The sequence below is a fragment of the Hydra vulgaris genome, chromosome 08, assembly GCF_038396675.1.
Source record: "Hydra vulgaris chromosome 08, alternate assembly HydraT2T_AEP".
Taxonomy (NCBI): Eukaryota; Metazoa; Cnidaria; class Hydrozoa; order Anthoathecata; family Hydridae; genus Hydra; species Hydra vulgaris.
Window position 1 is genome coordinate 36,847,061 of NC_088927.1, and position 23,597 is coordinate 36,870,657.

General features: G+C 28.3%; 1 protein-coding gene across 2 annotated transcripts in view; it reads right to left on the reverse strand.

Annotated features, from left to right (window-relative positions):
- Positions 1–2,344: 2,344 nt before the first annotated feature.
- LOC100204626 (ubiquitin carboxyl-terminal hydrolase 42) overlaps positions 2,345–23,597 on the reverse strand; it is a 182,965-nt gene continuing 161,712 nt past the window's right edge. The window contains exons 17-18 of one of the 2 annotated variants that reach the window (XM_065803605.1): positions 8,861–9,054; positions 2,345–2,545 (exon numbers count right to left, since the gene is read on the reverse strand). In XM_065803605.1, the coding sequence (XP_065659677.1) occupies positions 2,378–2,545; positions 8,861–9,054 (362 nt within the window). In that variant the 3' untranslated portion in view covers positions 2,345–2,377. The remainder of the gene's footprint in view (positions 2,546–8,860; positions 9,055–23,597) is intronic. The other variant, XM_065803606.1, reaches the window with a different exon arrangement.

Below are 23,597 nucleotides of genomic sequence, written 5' to 3' on the forward strand. Positions count from 1 at the left end.
AGGAATGTCTTTTTTTAATTTACTTTGGAAGGCGCATTGAACCATCCTAAACTGTATGCTTTTAATTGATTTGAATAAATCGCTTTCAACCGCACGCATATCTTTAATCTGTTGTGGACAATGTAGTGTGTTACCATAAGAAATAAAATGTAATACCATAAGAAATAAAAGTGTTATTATTATTATCATTAATATCATTCATACCGTTAGGCTAGTAATTCATGAAGAAAAATGCTTTTCATCGCATCCTATTTATCAAAATCTCAGTTAAATCAAGCAATCGCAATTTGCATTCTTTATTTGATTGTATAGGTATATTTTTTATTGAATAACACTGATAAACAAATAAAATTTTATTGTGCATATCTTGTTAACTAGGTGGTTTTTTTAAAACAAATTAAATATGCTGATTTCAAATATGCAAACCATTTTTCACCATCACGTCAAGTTGTAAAGATATTTGGGTTCAAATCTTTAGTATTTAAGGTAAAGTCCCTAATATTGTCGAAAAAAAAGTTATTCAAAAGTATGTCAACCTGGGTCTCAAAAGAAGCGTATTTTCATAGAGATTTTAAAAATGGTAATTGTTTGTAATAAAAATAACTACTTTTTGTACTATTGCTGAGAAACATTTTGTTAAAATTTTTTTAAAAGTCTTTAGCATTTTTTCACATAATTTTTTTTGTCAATAAATTTTAAGTAAAAATATTCATCCTTTCTAAAAACTCTATGAAAATACGCTTCTTTTGAGACCCAGGTTGACATACTTTTGAATAACTTTTTTTTCGACAATATTAGCGACTTTACCTTAAATACTAAAGATTTGAACCCAAATATCTTTACAACTTAACGTGATGGTGAAAAATGGTTTGCATATTTGAAAATCAGCATATTTAATTTGTTTTAAAAAACCATCTAGTTAACAAGATATGCACAATAAAATTTTATTTGTTTATCAGTGTAATTGAAGTTAATTTTCTTCAACTTTTAACAACTTGAGAAGAGTACTCAACAGAAGGAGCAATAAATTTACTAATAAATGCTGTATACTGCTGGAAATACAACTCTCGTCTGTTTAAGAGTGATCAATATCTTTTTTAAAAAAATATACCACTAATGATATAAATTGCAACTGCATTAAGAAAACTGCATCCCCGTTAAATAACTAATGTCTATCAAAAAATGTTGTAAACAAAGCCACTTTAACATCACCTACCGCAGTCTACCAGAAAAATCTTACATCGGTATTAGTGAAAACGCATTCAAGCTCAGATTTGCAAACCACCTTAAATCATTTAATGCAACCAGGTATAGTAATGATACAGACTTTCCAAGGAAATTTGGAAACAAAAAGACGCAGGTAACATGCCTATAATTAAGTGGAACATAATTAAAAGATGTTAATCTTATAATCTATCTACAAAAAAATGCAACCTTTGCATCAATATAAAATATTTTTTTAATGACTTTTGATAATCGATTACTACTTAACAAAAAAAGTTAATTGGTTTCTGCTTGTAGGCATAGGAAAAAATGTTTACTATCTTTGATTCCGGTACTAATGATACTAACTTTGATTCCGGCGATTAGCAAATATCGGATCACGTATATTTTTTTTAATGACTTTTGATAGTCGATTACTACTTAACAAAAAAAGTGAATTGGTTTCTGCGTGTAGGCATAGGAAAAAATGTTTACTATCTTTGATTCCGGTACTAATGATACTAACTTTGATTCCGGCGATTAGCAAATATCGGATCACGTATATTTTTTTAATGACTTTTGATAGTCGATTACTACTTAACAAAAAAAGTGAATTGGTTTCTGCGTGTAGGCATAGGAAAAAATGTTTACTATCTTTGATTCCGGTACTAATGATACTAACTTTGATTCCGGCGATTAGCAAATATCGGATCACGTATATTTTTTTAATGACTTTTGATAGTCGATTACTACTTAACAAAAAAAGTGAATTGGTTTCTGCGTGTAGGCATAGGAAAAAATGTTTACTATCTAACTTTGATTGCGGCGATTAGCAAATATCGGATCACGTATATTTGACGTCAGATACCGTTGCAACGTTAGATACCGTTAAACTTGTATTTTTTATAACGGTTTTTATTTTATATTTGATTAATATGGCTGATGATTGCCGAATGGCATTAATCTTTAAATTCCATTATACAGTTGTATTGTTTCATTTAAAATATATATATATATATATATATATATATATATATATATATATATATATATATATATATATATATATATATATATATATATATATATATATATTTATATATATATATATTAGTTTCTATTTACGACGAAGATAATAAAATTTATTCAACCGATTTGCAAATTTCATGAAAACTTATACAAATTTTTTAGCTAATTCTTCTAAGTCGTTAAAAGATTTGTGTTTGCTTGAATGAGTTTGATATTTAATAGTTGACGTCTTGTGTTTGCTTGAATGAGGTTGATATTTAATAGTTGACGTCTTGTGTTTGCTTGAATAAGGTTGATATTTAATAGTTGACGTCTAAGAATAAAAAAAATAAGCATTTGATCAGACTTATTTCTTGACATACCTTTTTCAGATCGTTATATACTATCTTTAATTACTAAGTTACAAAGGTTGATCGGTCTTAACTCTTTTAGACCTTCATATTAATCAACTTATAATAATAAACTTAAATGTACTATCAATTTATAATTATGTAACTAAATTTCATTAATTGAACAAATTTACAAAATAAAATATTACTTTAATTACTTATATTTAAATAGAAAAAAAAACTTCAAAAAACTTCTTTCAACCATTTCGTTCCTTTTTAACCGTTTTAACCAATTAATTCTTTAATTTGATTTATTTATTGATTTATTTTATACAAATAACTTTAAATATGCCTTAATTTGAAATGTGCTAAAATTTTATTTTCACATTTATTGTTTTAAAACATAATAAAATAAATAAAAATAAAATAAACTATATTCAGGAGGCATCTATAAAGTATGTACGCAGTAACACCACTGATTTAGGACCCTCTCTATGCTAGTACGCATCTGCATGCTTTAAAGACCTCCTCCCTCATATGCATACGTACTCATTATTTATTACTAAATAATGGGTAATAATAATTTCAAAATATTCAAAACAAAATTTTTTTTAGTTGAACCGACATTTCTTTGTTACTTTTGAAATTCGATGCTTTTGTTTTAAAAAAAAAAAATTAAGATTTAGGAGAAATAGAAAACGAAAGATTTCAAACCCCGTACGTACTTGCTGCTTATAAACCCCTCTCTCTCGTAGGTTTTTGGGTAAACCCCTCTAAAACCCTTCTTATAGTTCAAACAAAAAGCCATTATTTTAACATCTAAATGTTATCATCCTTTGCAAGTCATCGCAGATGGCGATCGTGTTTTTTTAACCGTTGAAAAAAAAGGAAATAAAGAAAATCAAAAACTATTAGAAAAAAACAAGTCATATTATAAACAAAGAAACACTTAAAAAGTAAATTAACACTTAAAATTAACACTTAAAAAACTAACAAAAGAAAATTCCAACATCGATTTTTACTAAGTCGCCACCAACTATTTTACATCTTTTTTTTCCGAAGAGAATAACAAAAAATTATTATTATTATGATTTTTATTTTGTAGAAGCTTTTGTGTTAGTATTTTCGTTTTGTAGTTTTTGCTTTCATTTTGTAGTTTTTGTGTTTTCGTTTTCGTGTTTTCGCCTTTTCGTTTGCGAAAGTTTGTAATTATTTGTGCTGCTGTTGCTAATTATTTTTATTGTTGTTCGCTGTTTTTCTATTTTACTAATTTTTCTACGTCTTTTTTTTTGCCGAAAATAACTGAAGATTGTCATTGTTTTTAATTTTATTTTGTAGAAGTTTTTGTGTTTGCATTTTCATTTTGTAGTTTTAGTGTTTTGCCTTTTCGTAAGCGTAAAGTTTGTTTTTATTTGTGCTGTTTTGCTAATCGTTTTTATTTTTGTTTGCTGTTGTTATTAATTGAGTGTTTTCATATTTTATGTCTTATTATTTAATTTATTATAGCTTTATCGTTGTTATTATTATTACTAAATTAATTTAATTTACACATGCTTTTATTTATAATTATTTTTGTTTGTTTATTTTATTTAGGTGTCACTCCAACAACTAGTTTTCAACTATATGAGTGACACCTAACCTAATTTTGTAAAATTATAAAAAACTTGTTATTTTTTAATTTTTGGTTGAATAAATGGATTAACTAACTGTAACTTTTGATCTTGAATATTTATTTACAAATTGACTTGAATTTGAAAAGTCGATCCAAATGAATTTGCGCAACTAAAATATTCTTGCGTGTTGTTATAGTGCAGCTTTGTATTCAAAACAAGTTCTCAAATTTGAAATAGTAAATAAATAGATCTCACTTCTGCTGTAGCAGAAGTGAGATCTATTTATTTATTATTTTACCCTGAACCTCTGAAGTTACAGTATATGAAGAAGAGTGCTGTCCATCGAAGGCAACTTTTATACTACGATTGGTAAGAAAGGATTCAATTATCTTAAAGATGTTACCTGATGCAACGTAAGAAGAGAGCTTGTGAAGAAGACCAGCATGCCAAACTTTATCAAAGGATTTAAAAACGTTGAGAGCAATAGCCTTAACCTCTCCACATCTATCTAATGCACAATAAAACCTATCAGTTGTTACCGTTAACAAATTAGCAGAAGAACGAGAAGATTGAAATCCATATTAATATCAAAAAGGAAGTTATTAGAACCAAGATAAGAGATATTTTTTAATTAAAGACTCAAAAACCTTGCTTATGATAGGAAGAAGACTAATGGAACGGTAGTTAGACTAGTCAGATCGTTCTCCAGAACTTTAGGTAATAGGGATAACAGATGCCGCTTTCCAGCAGACTGGAAAACAGGACTCTGATAAGCATTAGTTAAATTGTTTTGAAAGTACAGTCGACAGCTCCGGAGAACACTTCTGCGAGAATATATTTACGGAAATAAGTATCCAGACAAACTATTTTTAGATATAATTCTTTATTAAATGAACGAAACCTCACACTGTTATATATATTTTTGTAGCTCTCAAAAAGCTCTATCTAAATGTACGATCAAACATTCACTACGCTAGGTAGATATCTCTTTTGCTAAGAAAAACTAAAACAACTGTGGAAAAAAGTATCCGGACAGTTACTTTCTGCTAATTTTTGGTCAAGATCTTCAATAAATTTCATGATGTAAGATCTTATCCTAATAGCTTAGGATAATATAAGAGCCATAAAAATCATAATTTCTATTTATGTAACATTTATAATCTATTGACGACCGTTGCCATGGTGAAAAGTAAAGAATTGACAGATGTTGCTAGGAAAGAGATTGAAGTACTCTTAAAAGAAGACAAAATAGTTCGAGAAATAGTGCAACATCTTGGTATACCTAAATCAACTGTTCAAAATACTCTGAGAATTAAAAAGCATGGAGTACTCAAAAGTTCTCATATTCCAGCAAGATGGTATTTCAAAACATTTGGCAAAAAATACCAAAGTTGGCTCAAAGGCAAAAATATAGAGGTGTTATTGGCCAGCACAAAGTTCAGACTTGAATCCTATAGAGAACTTATGGAAAGTACCCAACAAAAAAATTGGTAAGCTTATATTGCTGAAAAAAGATGATTTAGAGGTAGCACTTAGAAAATGTTGGAATTCTATAGATATAAAGAGGTGTAACATCTTGGTTGAGTCGATGCCCAACTAGTAAGGGAGGATGGACTAAATATTGAAGAAATAAATAACGAAAAAGTAAAGAAGATTTTGATACGTCACCTAAAGGCAAAGCCTTTAGGTGAGGTAACAAAATCTAAAACATGCAAGCGATGTAGAATAACAGATTTGCCTTTAATATAGACACTGTTAAAGATTCTCTGGAGCCTAACTTTTGAGATGAAATGCAAGATTTTGTGACCCAAGAATAGCAGGCTTTGGTGTTAGACAAAACAATTTTTTTAGACAAACATAATTTTTACAATGGTTTCTAGCAATAGTAAACAGACGTCTATTTTAGAAAGAATTGTTTTGGCCATAGATATGGAAGTAATGGTTACGATTGCGACTTGCAGCAGCACATTGAGAGGAAAACCATGGAGAAGAGTGAGACTTGACTTTGGTATTGTCGCGAGGGAAAAGATACTATGCCTCCCTTAATCCAAGAAGCACATTTGTCAGCAGGAAGCCGAAAGATTTTAAAATTCAAAATTATATTTGGAATAACGTTTTTGAATATTTTGAGACATTATGATGTATTCCAATGATCCAAAAACCAATTCGAATGCTCCAAAGCCAATTGTTCACTGACCGAGGATAAAAATTCCTTATATTGAAAATAATAGAAACGACAAATTTAAATATGCTGGTAAAACAATAGCTGAACTGTTATCTAACTTAGTGATTGATAACTTTAAAACCTACTCAGAATTTGAAAAACTAAATTCAGAAATCAATGTCAAAGCAGAAATTTCTAGAGTCCACAATAAATTGTTGTTCACGTAAGTCAATATATGGTGCAGATTTCGAAATTTTCTGGTGTCCAATGCTGTATTGTACACAAAGAAATTATTTTCAAACTTTCAAAAAAAATTTTTTCACCTTTAATTACTTTAAGCTTTCTTATGGACCGTTTTTGACCAACAAGTATCAAAGGCAACCTCCGGAGTAGAGTGTGCAAAAATACAACATATATTAACTTTTTTTAACTTACATCATTAACTTTGCTTAACAATCACAAAATAATTCATTCAAAAATAAAATAATTTTGAAAAATAAAAGAAAATAAAGTACTTGCTTTCATAGATGCTCTGAAGCAGTTGAAATAATTGATAATAAATAATTGAATGAATCAAATAGTATTGAAATAAAAATTGTGAACAAGAATCTATTCCAATAATTTCTATTGCAGAACATGTTTTTTTTTGCATGATTTTATGAAAAAACTCAAAAACAAATTTAAAAAACAAGATAACAAGTTTGGTCTTCTAAAAAAGCTTTTTTACTTACTATTTTTGTTACCTACATGAGTATATAAAAAGCAAATTAAAAAATAATTTTAAACGTTTAAATTAAATTTATATTTCCGTATAATCAACTAATTTTTTAAAAAAGACAATTTATTATGTAAGTTTTTTTACTTTTAAAAGTATGTAAAAGTAGATTACATCAAAAAGTAATTTACTTTTATATGTAAAAGTTAATTACTTTTTAAAATTACATTACATAATAGTTCCTTAATCTGTAAATTACATTTACATATGAAAATAACAAATTTAAAAAAAATTATATTACCGTATTTGTAAATAAAAAATTGCATATAAAAATGAATTACATAAAAGTAATATGCTACTAAATGCAAACTAAATTTTAAAAATGATAAAGTTTTTTTAATTAAAAACAAAATTATATAAAATAAAATTTAAATTACATAAGCTTAAATAAATTAAACGTAATCTATATTTAATAAGTCAGTAAATTTACTTACATTCTACAATAACTATAAGAGGAGTTTGTAAAACAGTAATGCAAAAAAGTAAAACTTTTTAACTAAGATTTAGTTTGCGGCGACATTTGGTCTGCACGATTTTAGCACGGTATTTCTTCTCTGTAAAGCTTGAAAATATCAAAAATTAGTTTCTGCCCATAATTAAACCCTATTAAGTTCCAGCCCACGATAGTTTTAGACAGGAGTGGCGCCACCATTTTTAGGTCTTTGAGATATCTAACTTCCAGACATGGAGCAAACTCCACACATGTTTATACTTATGTCAAATGAGGATGCTTTGCAAAAAATTGCAATGATTGGAGCCTGAGAATAAAAAAGCCCCAAAATTTTAGCCCCCCCCCCCCTCCTGCTTTAAACGTGAGAGCAACTAGTTGATGAAATATTTTTCATACTATTTTCAACTAGACTTATATTCATCGAGAAATTTAAGTTTCATAGTATAATTTCTCAGCATTCAAAAATTATGACCATATAAAATTTGCAACCTCCTCAAATTAAGGGGGGTTTAAACTTTATATGGTCATATTTTTTAAACGCTAAAATATTTTACTATGAAATTTAAAATTTATCGATGTATATAAGTCTAGTTGAAAACAGTTCAAAAAATATTTCATTAACTTGTTGCACTCACGTTTGGGGCAGAGGGGCTAAAATTTTGGGACTTTTTTGTTCCCAGGCTCCAATCATCACAATTTTTTGCAAAGCATCCTCATTTGACATAAGTATAAACATATAAATGTTTGGAGTTTGCTCCATGCCTGGAAGTTAGATATCTCGAAGACCAAAAAATGCGCCACCCCTAGTTTTAGCTATAAAAACCATATTTTGAATCTGTCTCAAAAATATTCATGGCTAACCATTTGGAAGATCTAGAATTTAGACAAAGCTAAAATATGGTATTGAGCAAAAGATGCATAAATGCTTTTATTATTCAAAAACTAATGAGGAAAAGCTTTGATACAAAAAATGCCCACCTGTTCAAGAATTTCCCCAGACCCTAGAAGTCTCAATGCACCATTGGTCTAAACAACTACAGTATTTTATAAAGTCACGAAAAATTTATAAGTAATTAGGTAATTATGCAAATATAGATATTTACATAAAACTATTTATGTAAATATCTTTATTTGCACAATTACCTAACTATTTATAAATTACCATTGAATACTTATTATTGTTATTTTTTTTTTTTATACAACCAATGCTTGTTTTACATCAATCAAATCCCCCCCAATTATCAACTCACTGAACAATAATATAAAATATATATTAACTTGAAAAATGAAACTTACTTTTGAAGCATTATGAATATCTTGAAAGTTTTGGAACACATTTTTACAAGAATGGGCTTTGACATCATTACTTTTATATTTTTTTACCCTACCCTTATCGTAATCTTCATCCCATTCATCTTGCAGGCTGTCATGATTTGTTATCTTAATATTTCTAAAATTAGTGCTGCTATCTTCTCCACTCCATGAAGAAACTAAAACATATTATTACTTAACACATAATTAAGATGACACATATAAAAAGTGATCTGTTAAACACATAATCAAGATGACACATATAAAAAGTGATCTGTTAAACACATAATCAAGATGACACATATAAAGTGATCTGTTAAACAGATTTATCAATACGAAACTAAACAGTTTATTTTCATTTTGATTAAAAAAATATTTCCAAAACAAAAAAAAAACTTTTTTATATAAAACCTCAATTTCTGAAATAAATGCAAATTTCCTATTTTTTTCCATAAGATAATATCTCGAACTGATATAAGCAACAGTTCAAAAACTATTGATAATATCAGATTTAACTTAAGTTGAATTTTTAATATAAGTAGAGAAAAAAAGTTATATAAATGTTTTTATAGCAATTTCTTAATCTTAGAAAGTGTTATCCAAAGAAACTATTTTTTATTTTATAAAACTTTACGTTGAGTAATAAAATAAAATCTAAACATTATTAAATATCTTAATGATATATTTTACCAAGATAATCAATAATGACAGAGTACCTGAAAAAAAAAAGTCAATTTAAGTAATATTATTTTTATCTTAACTAAATGTGGTAAGTTAATGTAATTAACAATACTATGTAACGTTTATTGAAATTTCTTAATCAATATATCAGTGATCAGTTCATTATAATATGGCTTTATGGCCACCTAAAAATCTTCCAGCTAAAATATTAAAAGCACACAATTCTCCCAAGCTAATTCATCACACTTTCAAGCTAAGCAGATTTTAGCATAGCATTTTTCTTAGCTTCAGACAGTTTTGGGAACATAAGTCGAATTTTGACTCATTTACTTATATTAATTTATAATCATACATAATGACATTATGTGTTATCAGTTGTATTCAAGATGGTATGTTTAAATATAGGAGTGTGTGTATCATAAATATCGGATGGCATTTCCAAATATTGGATGGTATGTCTAAATACTGGAGTGTGCGTCCTTTCATTTTTTTAAATTTCCTAACATGAATCATACAAAAGTAACAGTAATTCGAATTTTTGGAATCACATATGATATCGTTCTGCCAGAACCTCTCAACCAACTTCTAGGAGCAGATTGACAACTTCTGCATATCATAAGGTAGTCATAGCTTACTCCAAGTTTCCAATCAACATTTCAAAGTATAGTCTGTAAGCTATACTGAACTTAGTCCTTTGAATATCTTGTGATATTTATCTACTACCAATAAAAGCCAAAATACACATCAGAAAATGTCGGGTGACCGTTTACATTCTTTAGAAGTCATTTTATTATTTTGAAACTTTTTCAATGGTTTTGATAATAGTTTTAGTGTTGCTACTGTTGCTTCAGTGTTGCCACTAATGCTTCAGTGTTTCCACTGTTGCTTTTAAAAATAGCCAATAATACATTATTATTTTATTACATTTTTTAAACTTGTGTTTTGAAGGCAATCGTTTGTGGCAAAAAAACAAATAATTAAATGTAAATTTTTAAAACTATACAGCAGCTTGTTAAAAATCACTTTTATGGAAAACAATGAAAAACTACTTTCACTTTGTAAGCATAGGAAATAAGTATAAGTAAATGAAACAAATTATACACTTCATCATTGTTTCGTTTCCAAATTTCTCTTATCCATTTTTCCTTCCGTTTTCTCATGAAACTGTTTATGGATTATGTTTTCTCATGAAACTGTTTATGGATTATGTTTTCTCATGAAACTGTTTATGGATTATGTTTTCTCATGAAACTGTTTATGGATTATGTTTTCTCATGAAACTGTTTATGGATTATGTTTTCTCATGAAACTGTTTATGGATTATGTTTTCTCATGGAACTGTTTATGGATTATGTTTTCTCATGAAACTGTTTATGGATTATGTTTTCTCATGAAACTGTTTATGGATTATGTTTTCTCATGAAACTGTTTATGGATTATGTTTTCTCATGAAACTGTTTATGGATTATGTTTTCTCATGAAACTGTTTATGGATTATGTTTTCTCATGAAACTGTTTATGGATTATGTTTTCTCATGAAACTGTTTATGGATTATGTTTTCTCATGAAACTGTTTATGGATTATGTTTTCTCATGAAACTGTTTATGGATTATGTTTTCTCATGAAACTGTTTATGGATTATGTTTTCTCATGAAACTGTTTATGGATTATGTTTTCTCATGAAACTGTTTATGGATTATGTTTTCTCATGAAACTGTTTATGGATTATGTTTTCTCATGAAACTGTTTATGGATTATGTTTTCTCATGAAACTGTTTATGGATTATGTTTTCTCATGAAACTGTTTATGGATTATGTTTTCTCATGAAACTGTTTATGGATTATGTTTTCTCATGAAACTGTTTATGGATTATGTTTTCTCATAAAACTGTTTATGGATTATGTTTTCTCATAAAACTGTTTATGGATTATGTTTTCTCATAAAACTGTTTATGGATTATGTTTTCTCATGAAACTGTTTATGGATTATGTTTACATTATTTTTGTATATTATGTATAGTAGAGTATTCTTTACAATTTCTGAAATTTTTAAATTTTATGTATATTTTATGCTACTTTGGAATTATTTCATTTGGCATTAATTGCAGATAAAGGTACCTTTGTTTTTTATATAGAAGAACACTGATTGTAACAGTTTAGCATCTTTCAATGTTGTAAATATTTAAATTACGTTTCATTTGCTTTTTTTTTTAAATTATATTTTCTTTATAAGATGTATAATAGATAAAGATATATTAGTTTGTAATATATACAATGCACAATGTTTAAACTGGCATTGTTCCTTAATAAAAGATGCTGTATAATAGTATTGCTAGCAAACCAATCAAGCAAGCTTTCATTCATTTGAGATTCCTTTAAGATTTGTGATAAAGATAAAGATAATGAGAAGTTCATGCATTAAAAATTAAGATTCTGCACAATTGATGGGTTCCATTCGACAACATATCACATAAAAGCTCACTGTGTTAAGCTTAGAAAGTTAACTATTTAGGGTATTTTAAAAATGATAATTAATAAGATAATTAATAGGATAGATCATCAGTGCATTTTTTTGTTCAAGTTAGTTTGAATAGCAAAATAATTTTGCTGTAATATTTTAAAATCATTAAGATAAAAAAAGTTAAATTTATTTTTTCCTTCCTTTGCCCCTGTCTAATTGAAAATAAGCCATATTTGATATTATTATATATGATATGTAAGAAGTTCTGCTCTTCAAAAATGCAACAACTTTGTTGTTTTCTGGTTAAACCTTCAGATTACTTTAAAACTCAAAATTTAATGCAGTAGCATGATAACGTTAGCACTAGAATAACATTTCTTATAAGCTATGCAAATTTTTTTAAACACTGTTTTATATGTAAAGAGGTTCTATGAATAAAAAAAGTTTTTTGATCAATTATTCCAACATATTCCAATTATTTTTTGAAGCAAAATGTTGAATATACTTTCTAGATAAAAGTTTTGCACTAATGTATCCATCTCTTCACTTCCAGATACAGCTGTCACTGCTTTTGTAACCATTGAACATGTCTTTCTACATTTTGAGAATGGCATGGAAAATCATCTAAAGTCAATTTTTGCATATTTTGTATGTGAATGAAAATGAAATCATCACTTAACGCTTTTAACTAAAGTATAAATATATAAGATACTGTTAATCTTGGCTAATATTTGTCACAATCTAATGCAGAACGTTTGGTAAGTTATTCTGTCTAACATTAAACTTGACAATTTGCAACTCTTGACAATTTGCAACTCATGATAAATTGCACATGCTTTCCTAATGTTGCTACTAAATGCAGTAGGTCCTGAAGAGGTGCCATTTAATTGCAAAACTAAATTTCTCAAGTGATAATTTGTTTTCATCAAAAAAATCTATAGTAGCATTCTCGATATTTGTAGCTTTTCTGTTATGTTTTTTATATTTTTTGAAAGTGTGGCAGTAGCAATTGCAGCTCCAGCAACATTAGATACACCATATTTGTATCTCTGGCAACTGTTGGAAAGTTTATCATATTTCTGCCAGATTCACTAACTAATTAACTGAAATCTGACAACTGGTCGCCATCAACATTGCCCAGAGTGTCATTTATAAACTCCTCACCAGAATTAATTTCTGCATCTATATCAGAAGTGATACTAACTGATGGTGATACTAACTGAAGTTAAATCAGTCTCAAAGACTGATTTTACTAGACAAAAAAAAATCATAGTATTTCTGTTTCTTTATGCTTCTTTCAAATGCTTTGGTTAGATTTCTTTCAACAGATTTCTGACCAACAAATGGTCAGAAATCAAGAAAAATCTTCAATAGGTATTATTTTTCACTCCTATATGATTTATATAACTTACTACTATAGCTAAAAAATTATTTTGTTTCAACTTTCAAACTTCAACTGGGTCTAGTTATTGTTAAGCATAAAATTCGAAAAAAAAAAAATCTTTACTAATCAAATCAATTTTTATTTAGACCACCTGTTTTCATAAAAAATATTTTTATTTAGATCACCTGTTTTCATGAAAAATATTTTTTACTTAGACCACATGTTTTCATGAAAAATATTTTTATTTAGACCACCTGTTTTCATGAAAAATATTTATATTTAGACCACCTGTTTTCATGAAAAATATTTTTTACTTTAGACCACCTGTTTTCATGAAAAATATTTTTTACTTAGACCACATGTTTTCATGAAAAATATTTTTATTTAGACCACCTGTTTTCATGAAAAATATTTTTAATTAGACCACCTGTTTTCATGAAAAATATTTTTTAATTTAGACCACCTGTTTTCATGAAAAATATTTTTCACTTAGACCACCTGTTTTCATGAAAAATATTTTTTACTTAGACCACCTGTTTTCATGAAAAATATTTTTATTTAGACCACCTGTTTCCATGAAAAATATTTTTTACTTTAGACCACCTGTTTTCATGAAAAATATTTCTGAATTTGTATAGAAAATCATTGACAAGATTTAACCTGGCAACGTTTTGGTAGTTTTTATATAATGGTTTAGTAATTCATACATAGTCAAATTTTTTATAATTTAAAATTCTGTTTTGGGTTAAAATGTTTGCTTATGGTGGAAGTGGTAGCTTTAAAGTAGGTCTGGGAGCCATAAACATTCTAAACTACTATAAAAAAGATATCCAGGTAAAAGTAGAAATGATTCAATTAATTTTTCAATCTTATTATTTATAAAAATATATAATGTCATATAGGATATATTTTTCATAAATTAAAAGGGAATTATTCCTGATTTGGCAAAAGAAACATCAGTAAATAAAACCTTATTAATTGGAATTAATCTATATAAATAAAGTTACTAAAGTTAATGAAGAGTTATGAGCAAGTATGGAAAATAGTTTACCAGAGATATCATCTGTTGATCTATTGCAATTTAATATGAAACACAACAAACTATTTAAATTTTTTGATTTTAAAATCAAATAATTTTGCATCATACTAATTTTTAAAACATTTCTACGGATCAGTAATAGAAAACAATTTGGCCTGGATCATTGACAAGATTTGAATAGCTGCATAGCTGCTTAGAAAAAAAAAAGCTAAGCTCAAAACATTTTGCTGATAGCAGATCACTCAACCAGGATTCAAAATATTTACAGGGTTTCAAAACTAAACATTTTTATTGTAAATATTTTTGAAATTTTTGTTAATTTGGCGCAATACATAAATTATTATATTGCATTATAAATAGGAAATATCAATATAGTAAAAACAATTTTCTTTACTTTAAAACATAAGTTTTAAATGGGCTGTGCCAACATCTGGCACAATATCTGGAATGAATTAGCTGATCCAGATATATCAATACAGATATTATTTCATACAAAATTTTCTGAGATCACAAAGTACATTACAAAAGATCTCAAGTTACAAAAGATCTCAAGGTACAGGTTACAAAAGATCTCAAGGTGCAGGCTACAAAATATCTCAAGGTACATTTTACAAAAGATCTCAAGGTACATGTTACAAAAAATCTCAAGATACATGTTACAAATGATCTCAAGGTACAGGTTACCCAAATGCTACTATAAAGACTTAAAAAAAACTTATGAATATTATTTTGTCATATGACAATGAAAGAATATAACTGTACAATGATATATTCTTTAAATATACAAAACAGTGTGCAATTCATACAATAAAAATCATCATTGTTAATTTATTGTTAATATAGTTATTATTATTAACAAAATCTAAATGTAATCAAAATCAAAATGTAAATATTTCCTAAAAAGTGTTGTTTTTTTTTGTAATACAATATAATATGTAAGTCCCCAGAAATAAACCCAAGAACAAAACAGTTTTTCTGTAAAAAAAATTAAACCTAAAAGAGGCACAGTGTAGATAGCTTATGCTACTTTAAATCTACTTATGAATTACAAAAGCATCATAGAGTCATAAAGTTAAACTTGTGTGATGACTCAGGCTATTAAACAAAACTCTGTGATGCTTTTGTACTTTAAAAAACTTTTTGATTTTATATAGAATTACAGGTTTATTATGGAAGATAAAATATATTTACAGGTATATTATAGAAGATCAATATATAACATTATAATGGGGAAAAGTTGGTACTTTGTAAATATAAAACTGGAACAGAGAAAATTTACATATTTGATCTTACTTTCTGATTAAGAAATAACAATTTTGAATTTCATAGAATAAGAGAGCTAATTTAAAAAAAAAAAAACTGATGTCAGAGGATAAAAGATTAATAAGGATTTTTGGAGCGCTTAGGAACAGTCACAATCAAAAAGATGGGACTTAATTAAATGATGAGTAACATGAGAATGAATTTTAGTAGATGGCACAAGAGAAGTTAGCTTTTTAGAGCAGTGCCCATTATAATATTTAATGCAAGCACAAGTCCAACTATGCTTACATTTCATTTTTGGATATGACAACAGTATTCCAAGCAAGGTTGGTTTTGAGATTTATAGATATAAGGAATAGAATCCGGAGTAAGAAAGTGGCAAGCACAATAAAGTGATGCAACCTTAGCAGATGCTAGTTTTGCAATGGATTTGATATATGGTTTCCAAGAAAGATTGGATTGAAGTAAGAGTTAATTGATGTTCAAAATGCCAGTGAAAATTAACACGATTCTTAGGAAAGTAAAAACTGATATAGTTCTGAGCGAAGTAAAAATTGACATGATTCTGAGAAGATTTACCAACAAATGCAAATGCATGGACTATTGATGACTATTGATTGACTGCAAATGCATGGACTATTGATGACTATTGATTGACTGCAAATGCATGGACTATTGATGTAAATTATGTTATTCCACAAAAAGAGTGCTTAATTTTTTAAAGAACAGAGCAGTAATAAAATAATAAAAAAACACTTATCTAAAAACATTTTTCAGCTGGCAATCTCTCTTTAAATAGGATCATAAAGAAGACTGCTTACAACTTTTAATTGCAGTTACTGTTTTTATTTCAAAAATTTATTTTTATTAACTAATTTAATGCTGTGACCTTTTTAAAAATCTTTTTATACATTTTTGTAAAATTTTTCTATTAAAAATTTTTTTAATAGAAAAGTTATATATATATATATATATTATTACATAAAAGATATATACTTCTAAATCTAATTTCAATTTACGGTATAATAGCATACTGTAAATTGAAATCAGATTTAGAATTTGAGGAGGATAGTAATAATTCATTTACCATAATCCATTATTAGGATTTTTTATAAGAATTTCCGGAGAAATTAAATTTGACGTTTAAAAAGTTAGATTTATGTTTATTTCAATTTGAAATTTGACTGTAAAAATGTGTTATCATTAAACTGCTATTGCAATCCAGACTAAATTTGGAAAATAATGGAGCACCATGATACATGGGGCACCATGAAACATTGTAATTGTGGAGGCATCTTAAGAGTTGTAACAACCACTTTCGTATGGTAAAACGATTACTTCTAGAGCCATGTTTTGAAAAAAAATATATATCATTTGACATTGTTAGGCCTGCGAGGGGTCACAATTTGTGTTGTTTTGATGACAAAGTATTTTATTAGTTTTTAAAGTTGATAAGTTTTAAGTTATCTTAATTATTCATGTGTATCATGGTGTCCCACTCTCTCCTAACCTGAATTATTTTTTTGAATTTAAAATGTAATTACCTTTATTATTAATCAATCATAATTATAAATGGTCACAAACTATGTATTAATAAAAATGAATTTCTAAAAGAAAAAAATACTGAAAAATCATAATTGCAAACAAAATTATTACTTAATGCATGAAAATTGCTTACAAAAAAAAAAAAAAAATTATATGTTGCCTGACAAAATATAATTATAAACAGTATATCAGCTTAAACTAGGGTAAATGGAAAAATGTATTGCTAACCACAAACAATCTTTTAAACAAAAAATAATCAAAAGAGACCATGCAGTAGAGTTGTTAACCGGATTATTTCTTACAAATCTGGAAAAATAAAATTCTTTTAAAAAGATATTGAGATACAGAAATTTTTTTTTTCGTACTGAATTTTACAAAACAAAAAAAACTGTCGATGTTCATTTTGCAAATGCTACTTATGAAATGTAGCCTTTTGCAAGTTGAATTACGAAATAAAACTATTTTGCTACATACGAAGCTTACGGAAGTCGCACTTGCAAAACGAGCTCTTTTGCTAAACGACGTTTCGAAGTCTATAAAAAAATTTTGTTGGTCAAATGGATATAATTGTGAAAAATAAAATTTTTATATACCAAAATGTTTATAATAAAATTTTAATTTCAGCATTGCAACATATGAACATTTTAAAGTTTTATTTTTTAAAATAATGATAAAAAACCAAATTTCTTTCAAAGTGAAACTCTTTCGCACCGTAACTTGTGTAACAGTTCTTATCTGAAAAAAACTTATGAAACGCGGCATGATAAATATATTTAATTACATTTTATGAATCAAATATTTATAGTTAACAAAGTAATTAAAATACTAATTTTTTATATGTTATTGATAAGTTTCAATTTTAAACTTCTATAAAGGAATCAAGACTAATAAAATATACTTTTTAGAATGTCATTTAATGAATAAGAATTAATAATGAAGATAACTTAAACAACATTAACATACAAATGCTATTGCGAAATCGGGAAACAATTTTTTTGTTGAAATCAAAAGAACACCTAGTTTAAGTGATGTATGCTAAAACTTAATTACAGTATTTAGTACAATGGCAAAATTGGAATATATTTCACAATAAGCCTAACTTTTAGCTATGAATCTAAAGATTCTCTTGTTTTTTCAGATAAATAAGTGTTTTACTGTAGTCTAGTGGTGTCTGGCAACTCTTTGCTGCTGGGAAGACATTCTAGCAAACGCATCAGTGGCTTCAGTGCTACTCGAGGCTTTGTGCAGAAAGGTTTTGATGGAGGTTGTGACGGATTATTCACCTCGTATTCACAATGGACATCACTCCCATGAAACGTGCAAGCATTATAGCTCTTAAAGAACATGCTGGTTTGAGCATTAGACAGATTTCTAAGAAAATGAAGGTGGCCAAGTCAACCGTTGGTGACATCTTGAAAAGAAAAAAAGACACTGGTGAATCTTCAACACTGCGACTAGGAAGATGTGGAAAAAAACGCAAGACAACACCTCGTGATGATACAGTTATCATCAGAGAAAGTATAAAGAATCCTAAGAAAACAAGTGCAGACCTTCAGAGAGATTTGTCCACATCAGGCATAAATATTTCTTCTTCAACTGTCCGACGAAGTCTCCTTGAAGTTGGCAGATTTGCCAGAAAACCTCTAAAGAAACAGTTATTGACATCGGTTATGAAGAGAAAACGTCTTCAATGGGCACATAGGTATTCTCAATGGACAGCAGACGACTGGAAAAAAGTAGTATTCTCCGACAAATCGCATTTTGAAGTCCATGGCTACAGGTCAAAGTTTGTGAGACGAAGCAAAGGTGAACCGCTTCGGTCAGGACGTATTCAACAAGCACCCAAACATCCGCCTAAGAAGATGTTTTGGGGTAGTTTTAGTGCTAAAGGCCTTGGACAACTCATTAACGTAGAGGGAATGAATAGTGATAAATACAAGGCTATTTTGGAGACTCATTTGCTTCCTAGTATGACAAGGGACTTTCCTGATGGAGATGGCATTTTTCAGCAGGATCATGCACCATGCCATACTTCACGTAAAATGCGCACATTCTTTGAAGAAAGTGGACAGGAGATTTTAGACTTACCTGGAAATTCTCCAGACATCAATCCCATTGAAAACTTATGGGCTATAATCAAACAAAGACTCCTGAAAGATAACTGTTCGACAATTGCAAAGCTAATTAGTGCTGTAATTAGGACCTGGTATCATGATGAGCAAGTGACTAAAATGTGTTCAACTTTGGTCGAATCCATGCCAAATCGTGTTCAAATGCTTGTAAAAGCAAAAGGAGGTCACATCTCCTATTAATTATATCATATTTTGTATTGGCATGTTTTTTTTTAATAAAACTTCAATGTGGCAAATAATTGTGTTATTTCAACCACTGTCCAAACTAATTTGCACAATATGGTATATAATAAAATGCCTAAAATAGCTCTTACTTGTTTTCAAATAGTATAATTTTATATTTAGTCAGTTTCAATTTATTTATTTTTGAGGTGCTCTATTAACGTGTGATGCGGGAGTTATCGGACAAATCCTAATTTCATTATTTGATCATAATAATTAGTTTTTGTGGCTTATCTTTGATTTTATCACAAAAACTGATTATTACTTGAGCATAATAATCAGTTTTTGTGGTAAAATGAGGTTAAATGCAGCTGAACGAGAATCTTTTCGAAAGCGACTAAAAATGTTTTTTGTAAATAAACCTAATATAAAAAAAAAAAAATCGTAAATCATTTTGAAAAGGAAGGATTTGCTCGAAGTACAATATATGATAACCTAAAAAGACTTGAAACTGTTCAATCGTTTTCTGATAGAAAGCACCCTGGTCGTCCGACATCCTGGACTAGAGAAAAGAAAGCCGAATTAACGAGACTTGTCAACAATCGAAAAGGGGTCAGTCAGAGAAAAATAGGTATTAAATTTGGTGTAAATCAATCGACAATTGGTCGTCAGTTAAAAAAAATGAATATTAAATATAGAAAATGTGAAAAGACTCCAAAATACACTATAGAACAACAAATAAAGGCAAAGAAAAGAAGCAGGAAACTAGTTAACCAACTCTATAACACAAAATTGCTTCTAGTCATCAATGACAAAAAATACTTTTGTTTTGCAGGGGACAACATGCCTGGAAATTCTGGATACTACACAAACAACAAAAAGACATGCCCAGAAACTGTTCATTTTATAGGAAAAGAGAAATTTCCAAAAAAATTATTAATATGGATAGCCATATCTGACCGTGGTATGTCCGAGCCATTGTTTCGCACTTCCAAGGCTGTAGCGATCAATTCATCAATCTATATTAATGAATGTTTAGAAAAACGACTTCTTCCATTTATTCACAAGTATCATGGAGACTTTAACTATTTATTTTGGCCAGATTTAGCAAATTCTCATTATTCTAAAGATTCTCTAAATTGGATGGACCAATATGTTTATTACATTGATAAAGAATCTAATTCCCCAAATGTGCCTCAAGCACGACCAATTGAAAATTTTTGGGGACATTTGGCACAGAAGGTTTAGGAGGAAGATTGGCAAACATCAACAGAGCAAGTTTTGATTGATCGCATTAAACTAAAACTACAAGAAATTGATTTAAATTTTTTACAGTCGCATATGAAAGGCGTCAGACCAAAATTGAGATCAATTGCAGATGGTGGTGTTTTTTCATATAAAAAATAATATATTTTTATTAAAAGATAAATGCTTTATTTAAAAAAATATAATAGTAGTTTGTTTTTTTATTTATAAATAAGTTATTGACGTTTTTATTTTGTCCGATAACTTCCGCATCACCCGTTATATGCTCCTTTGCTTTTATTACCTCAATAACAACAAGTAAATTTAAAAAAAATTTAAACATTCTTTTCAATGATTTTTTCTTGAATGTTTTTCTTAATAAATAATAAAAGTAAGGGTGGGAGGGTAGTAAGGGCATTTGTTGTTCCTTGCACCATTGGCCCTGGAAAATTCTTTGATTTTCAACATCCCAACGTTATTGGGACTATACAACTGCTGAAAGTTTTAAAGCTTTAGCTGTTTCTGAGAGAAGAAAAAAATTAGTTGCGAGATTTTGTAGCAAAAAAACGGGTACATACAATACGACTCTTACCCGGGTCTTTTAGCCTGGAAAATATTTTAACATAAAAGCTCACCAGGACTATACAAGCGCTGAAAGATTCAGAGCTGTAGCTAGTCTGAAAGGTTGTGATAGTTTAATTGCAAACAACACTTAAAGTTCAATTAAAATTTGTAATAGAACCAAATATTTTACTAAGTTTTTATATATGAGAATATAAATAGTAAACCTCCAATTCTGCTGAGCCAAAGGCAATATATTACCGAGCAGGAAGTTAATCCAAGTCGGTACTTGATAAATATAAATATATATAAACACTGGCATAAAGACATGTTGCGGAGGGAGCGTTGCCATTTCCCTCAAATCTAACTCAAAGTTTCTGTTCTTTCTGTTTAAATTTTAGCTGCATTAGGCCCCTTTAATTTCTGTTTTAACTCCCCCCCCCCACCTGCATCCTAATTTTGTTAACCTTTCTAGGTCACTGTATATATATATACATATATATATATATATATATATATATATATAAACATATATATATATATATATATATATATATATATATATATATATATATATATATATATATATATATATATATATATATATATATATATATATATATATATATATACACTGCAGGCCAAAAGTTTCCGGACACTTGATATTTTTATATAAAAAGCTAAAATCTATCCTGTATCATTAAATTAACCAATAAAATTAATTTATAATACTTAAACTTACTAATTTTAAGTGTTTATGTAAGTTTGAGGTCAGTAATTGGGTATTACTGACCTCAAACTTAAATAATTAAGTTTTTTTTTTTAATTGTTTATTTTAACTTGATATATAGCGTTACATTACTCTTAAGAATTTGGTCTTGTTAAAGTTATTTATTTGTTGAAACATGAAGTAAATATTTATAATATAATGATAGCCGACTAAAATGATTAAGAATATTTAGTTTTGTTTAGTTTTCATTTGGTATTAATGATGGTTACATGAAAAAATCTTGAAAAAAATTTTAAAATTTTATAATTCGACTATTTAACTAAAAATATGGGTAAGAAACTTTCTTTAACGGTTGCAAAACGTTCTGAAATAATTACATTACATAAAGAAAGTTATTCAGTTCGTAAAATTTGCAAAAAATTAAAAGTTGCCAGAAGTACTGTACAAGATACCATCAAACGATGGAAAGAAACAGGCATTTTTGAAGACAAAAAAAGATCTGGTAGACCAGGGAAAACAACAAAAGCAGAAGATAATAGTATAATATTGATGAGTAAAAGGAATCGAAGACTTACGGCCCCGGAAATAACTTCAGGCTTTAATAGGAGTCATTCAAAATCTATTTCATTAACCACTACGAAACGATATCTTAGACAAGCAGGACTTTCTGGCCGTATAGCGGTCAGGAAACCGTTGCTACGGATTGGAAATAAAAAGAAAAGGTTACAATGGGCTATAGACCACCAAAATTGGACAGAAGGAGACTGGGGAAAAGTACTATGGACCGACGAGTTCAAATTTGAACTGTTTGGGCAAAGACGTAGAATTTACATCAGAAGAACAACAAAAGAAAAAATGATCCCAGAGTGTTTAGTGCCAACAATCTAGCATGGTGGTGGGTCAGTTATGGTATGGGGATGTTTTTCTTTAGCTGGTGTTGGTGAACTAGTTAAAATTGAGGGTATTATGAAAAAAGAACAATATAAAATAATTCTAGAAAACAATGCTATACCTTCTGGCTTAAGAACTATTGGTCGTAGTTTTGTTTTTATGCAGGACAATGACCCTAAACACACCTCAAAATTAAGTAAGAACTACATAAAGGAACAAGAGGATAATGTTGTCCTCAAAAACATGACCTGGCCGGCCCAATCACCAGATTTGAACCCAATAGAGTTACTGTGGGAAGAATTGGACAGAAAGGTCAGACAAAAATGCCCAACATCCAAAGAGCACCTGTGGCAGATATTAGAAGAATCCTGGTTATCAATTACACCCGAAATAATAGATAAATTAATAAATAGGATGCCACGGATCGCAAAAAAAGTGATAAAAAATCGTGGGTTATTTTTTGACGAAAAGACAGTTTAATAATAATAGTGTTGTTAGTATTTTTTTCTTTTTTTTTTTTCTTTTTTTTTTTTCTTTTTTTTTTTCTTAATTAGTAACTATATGTATCTTTTATAAAATAAATATGTTATTTGAATTTTTTTGAAATAATTATGGGAGTTGTAATTA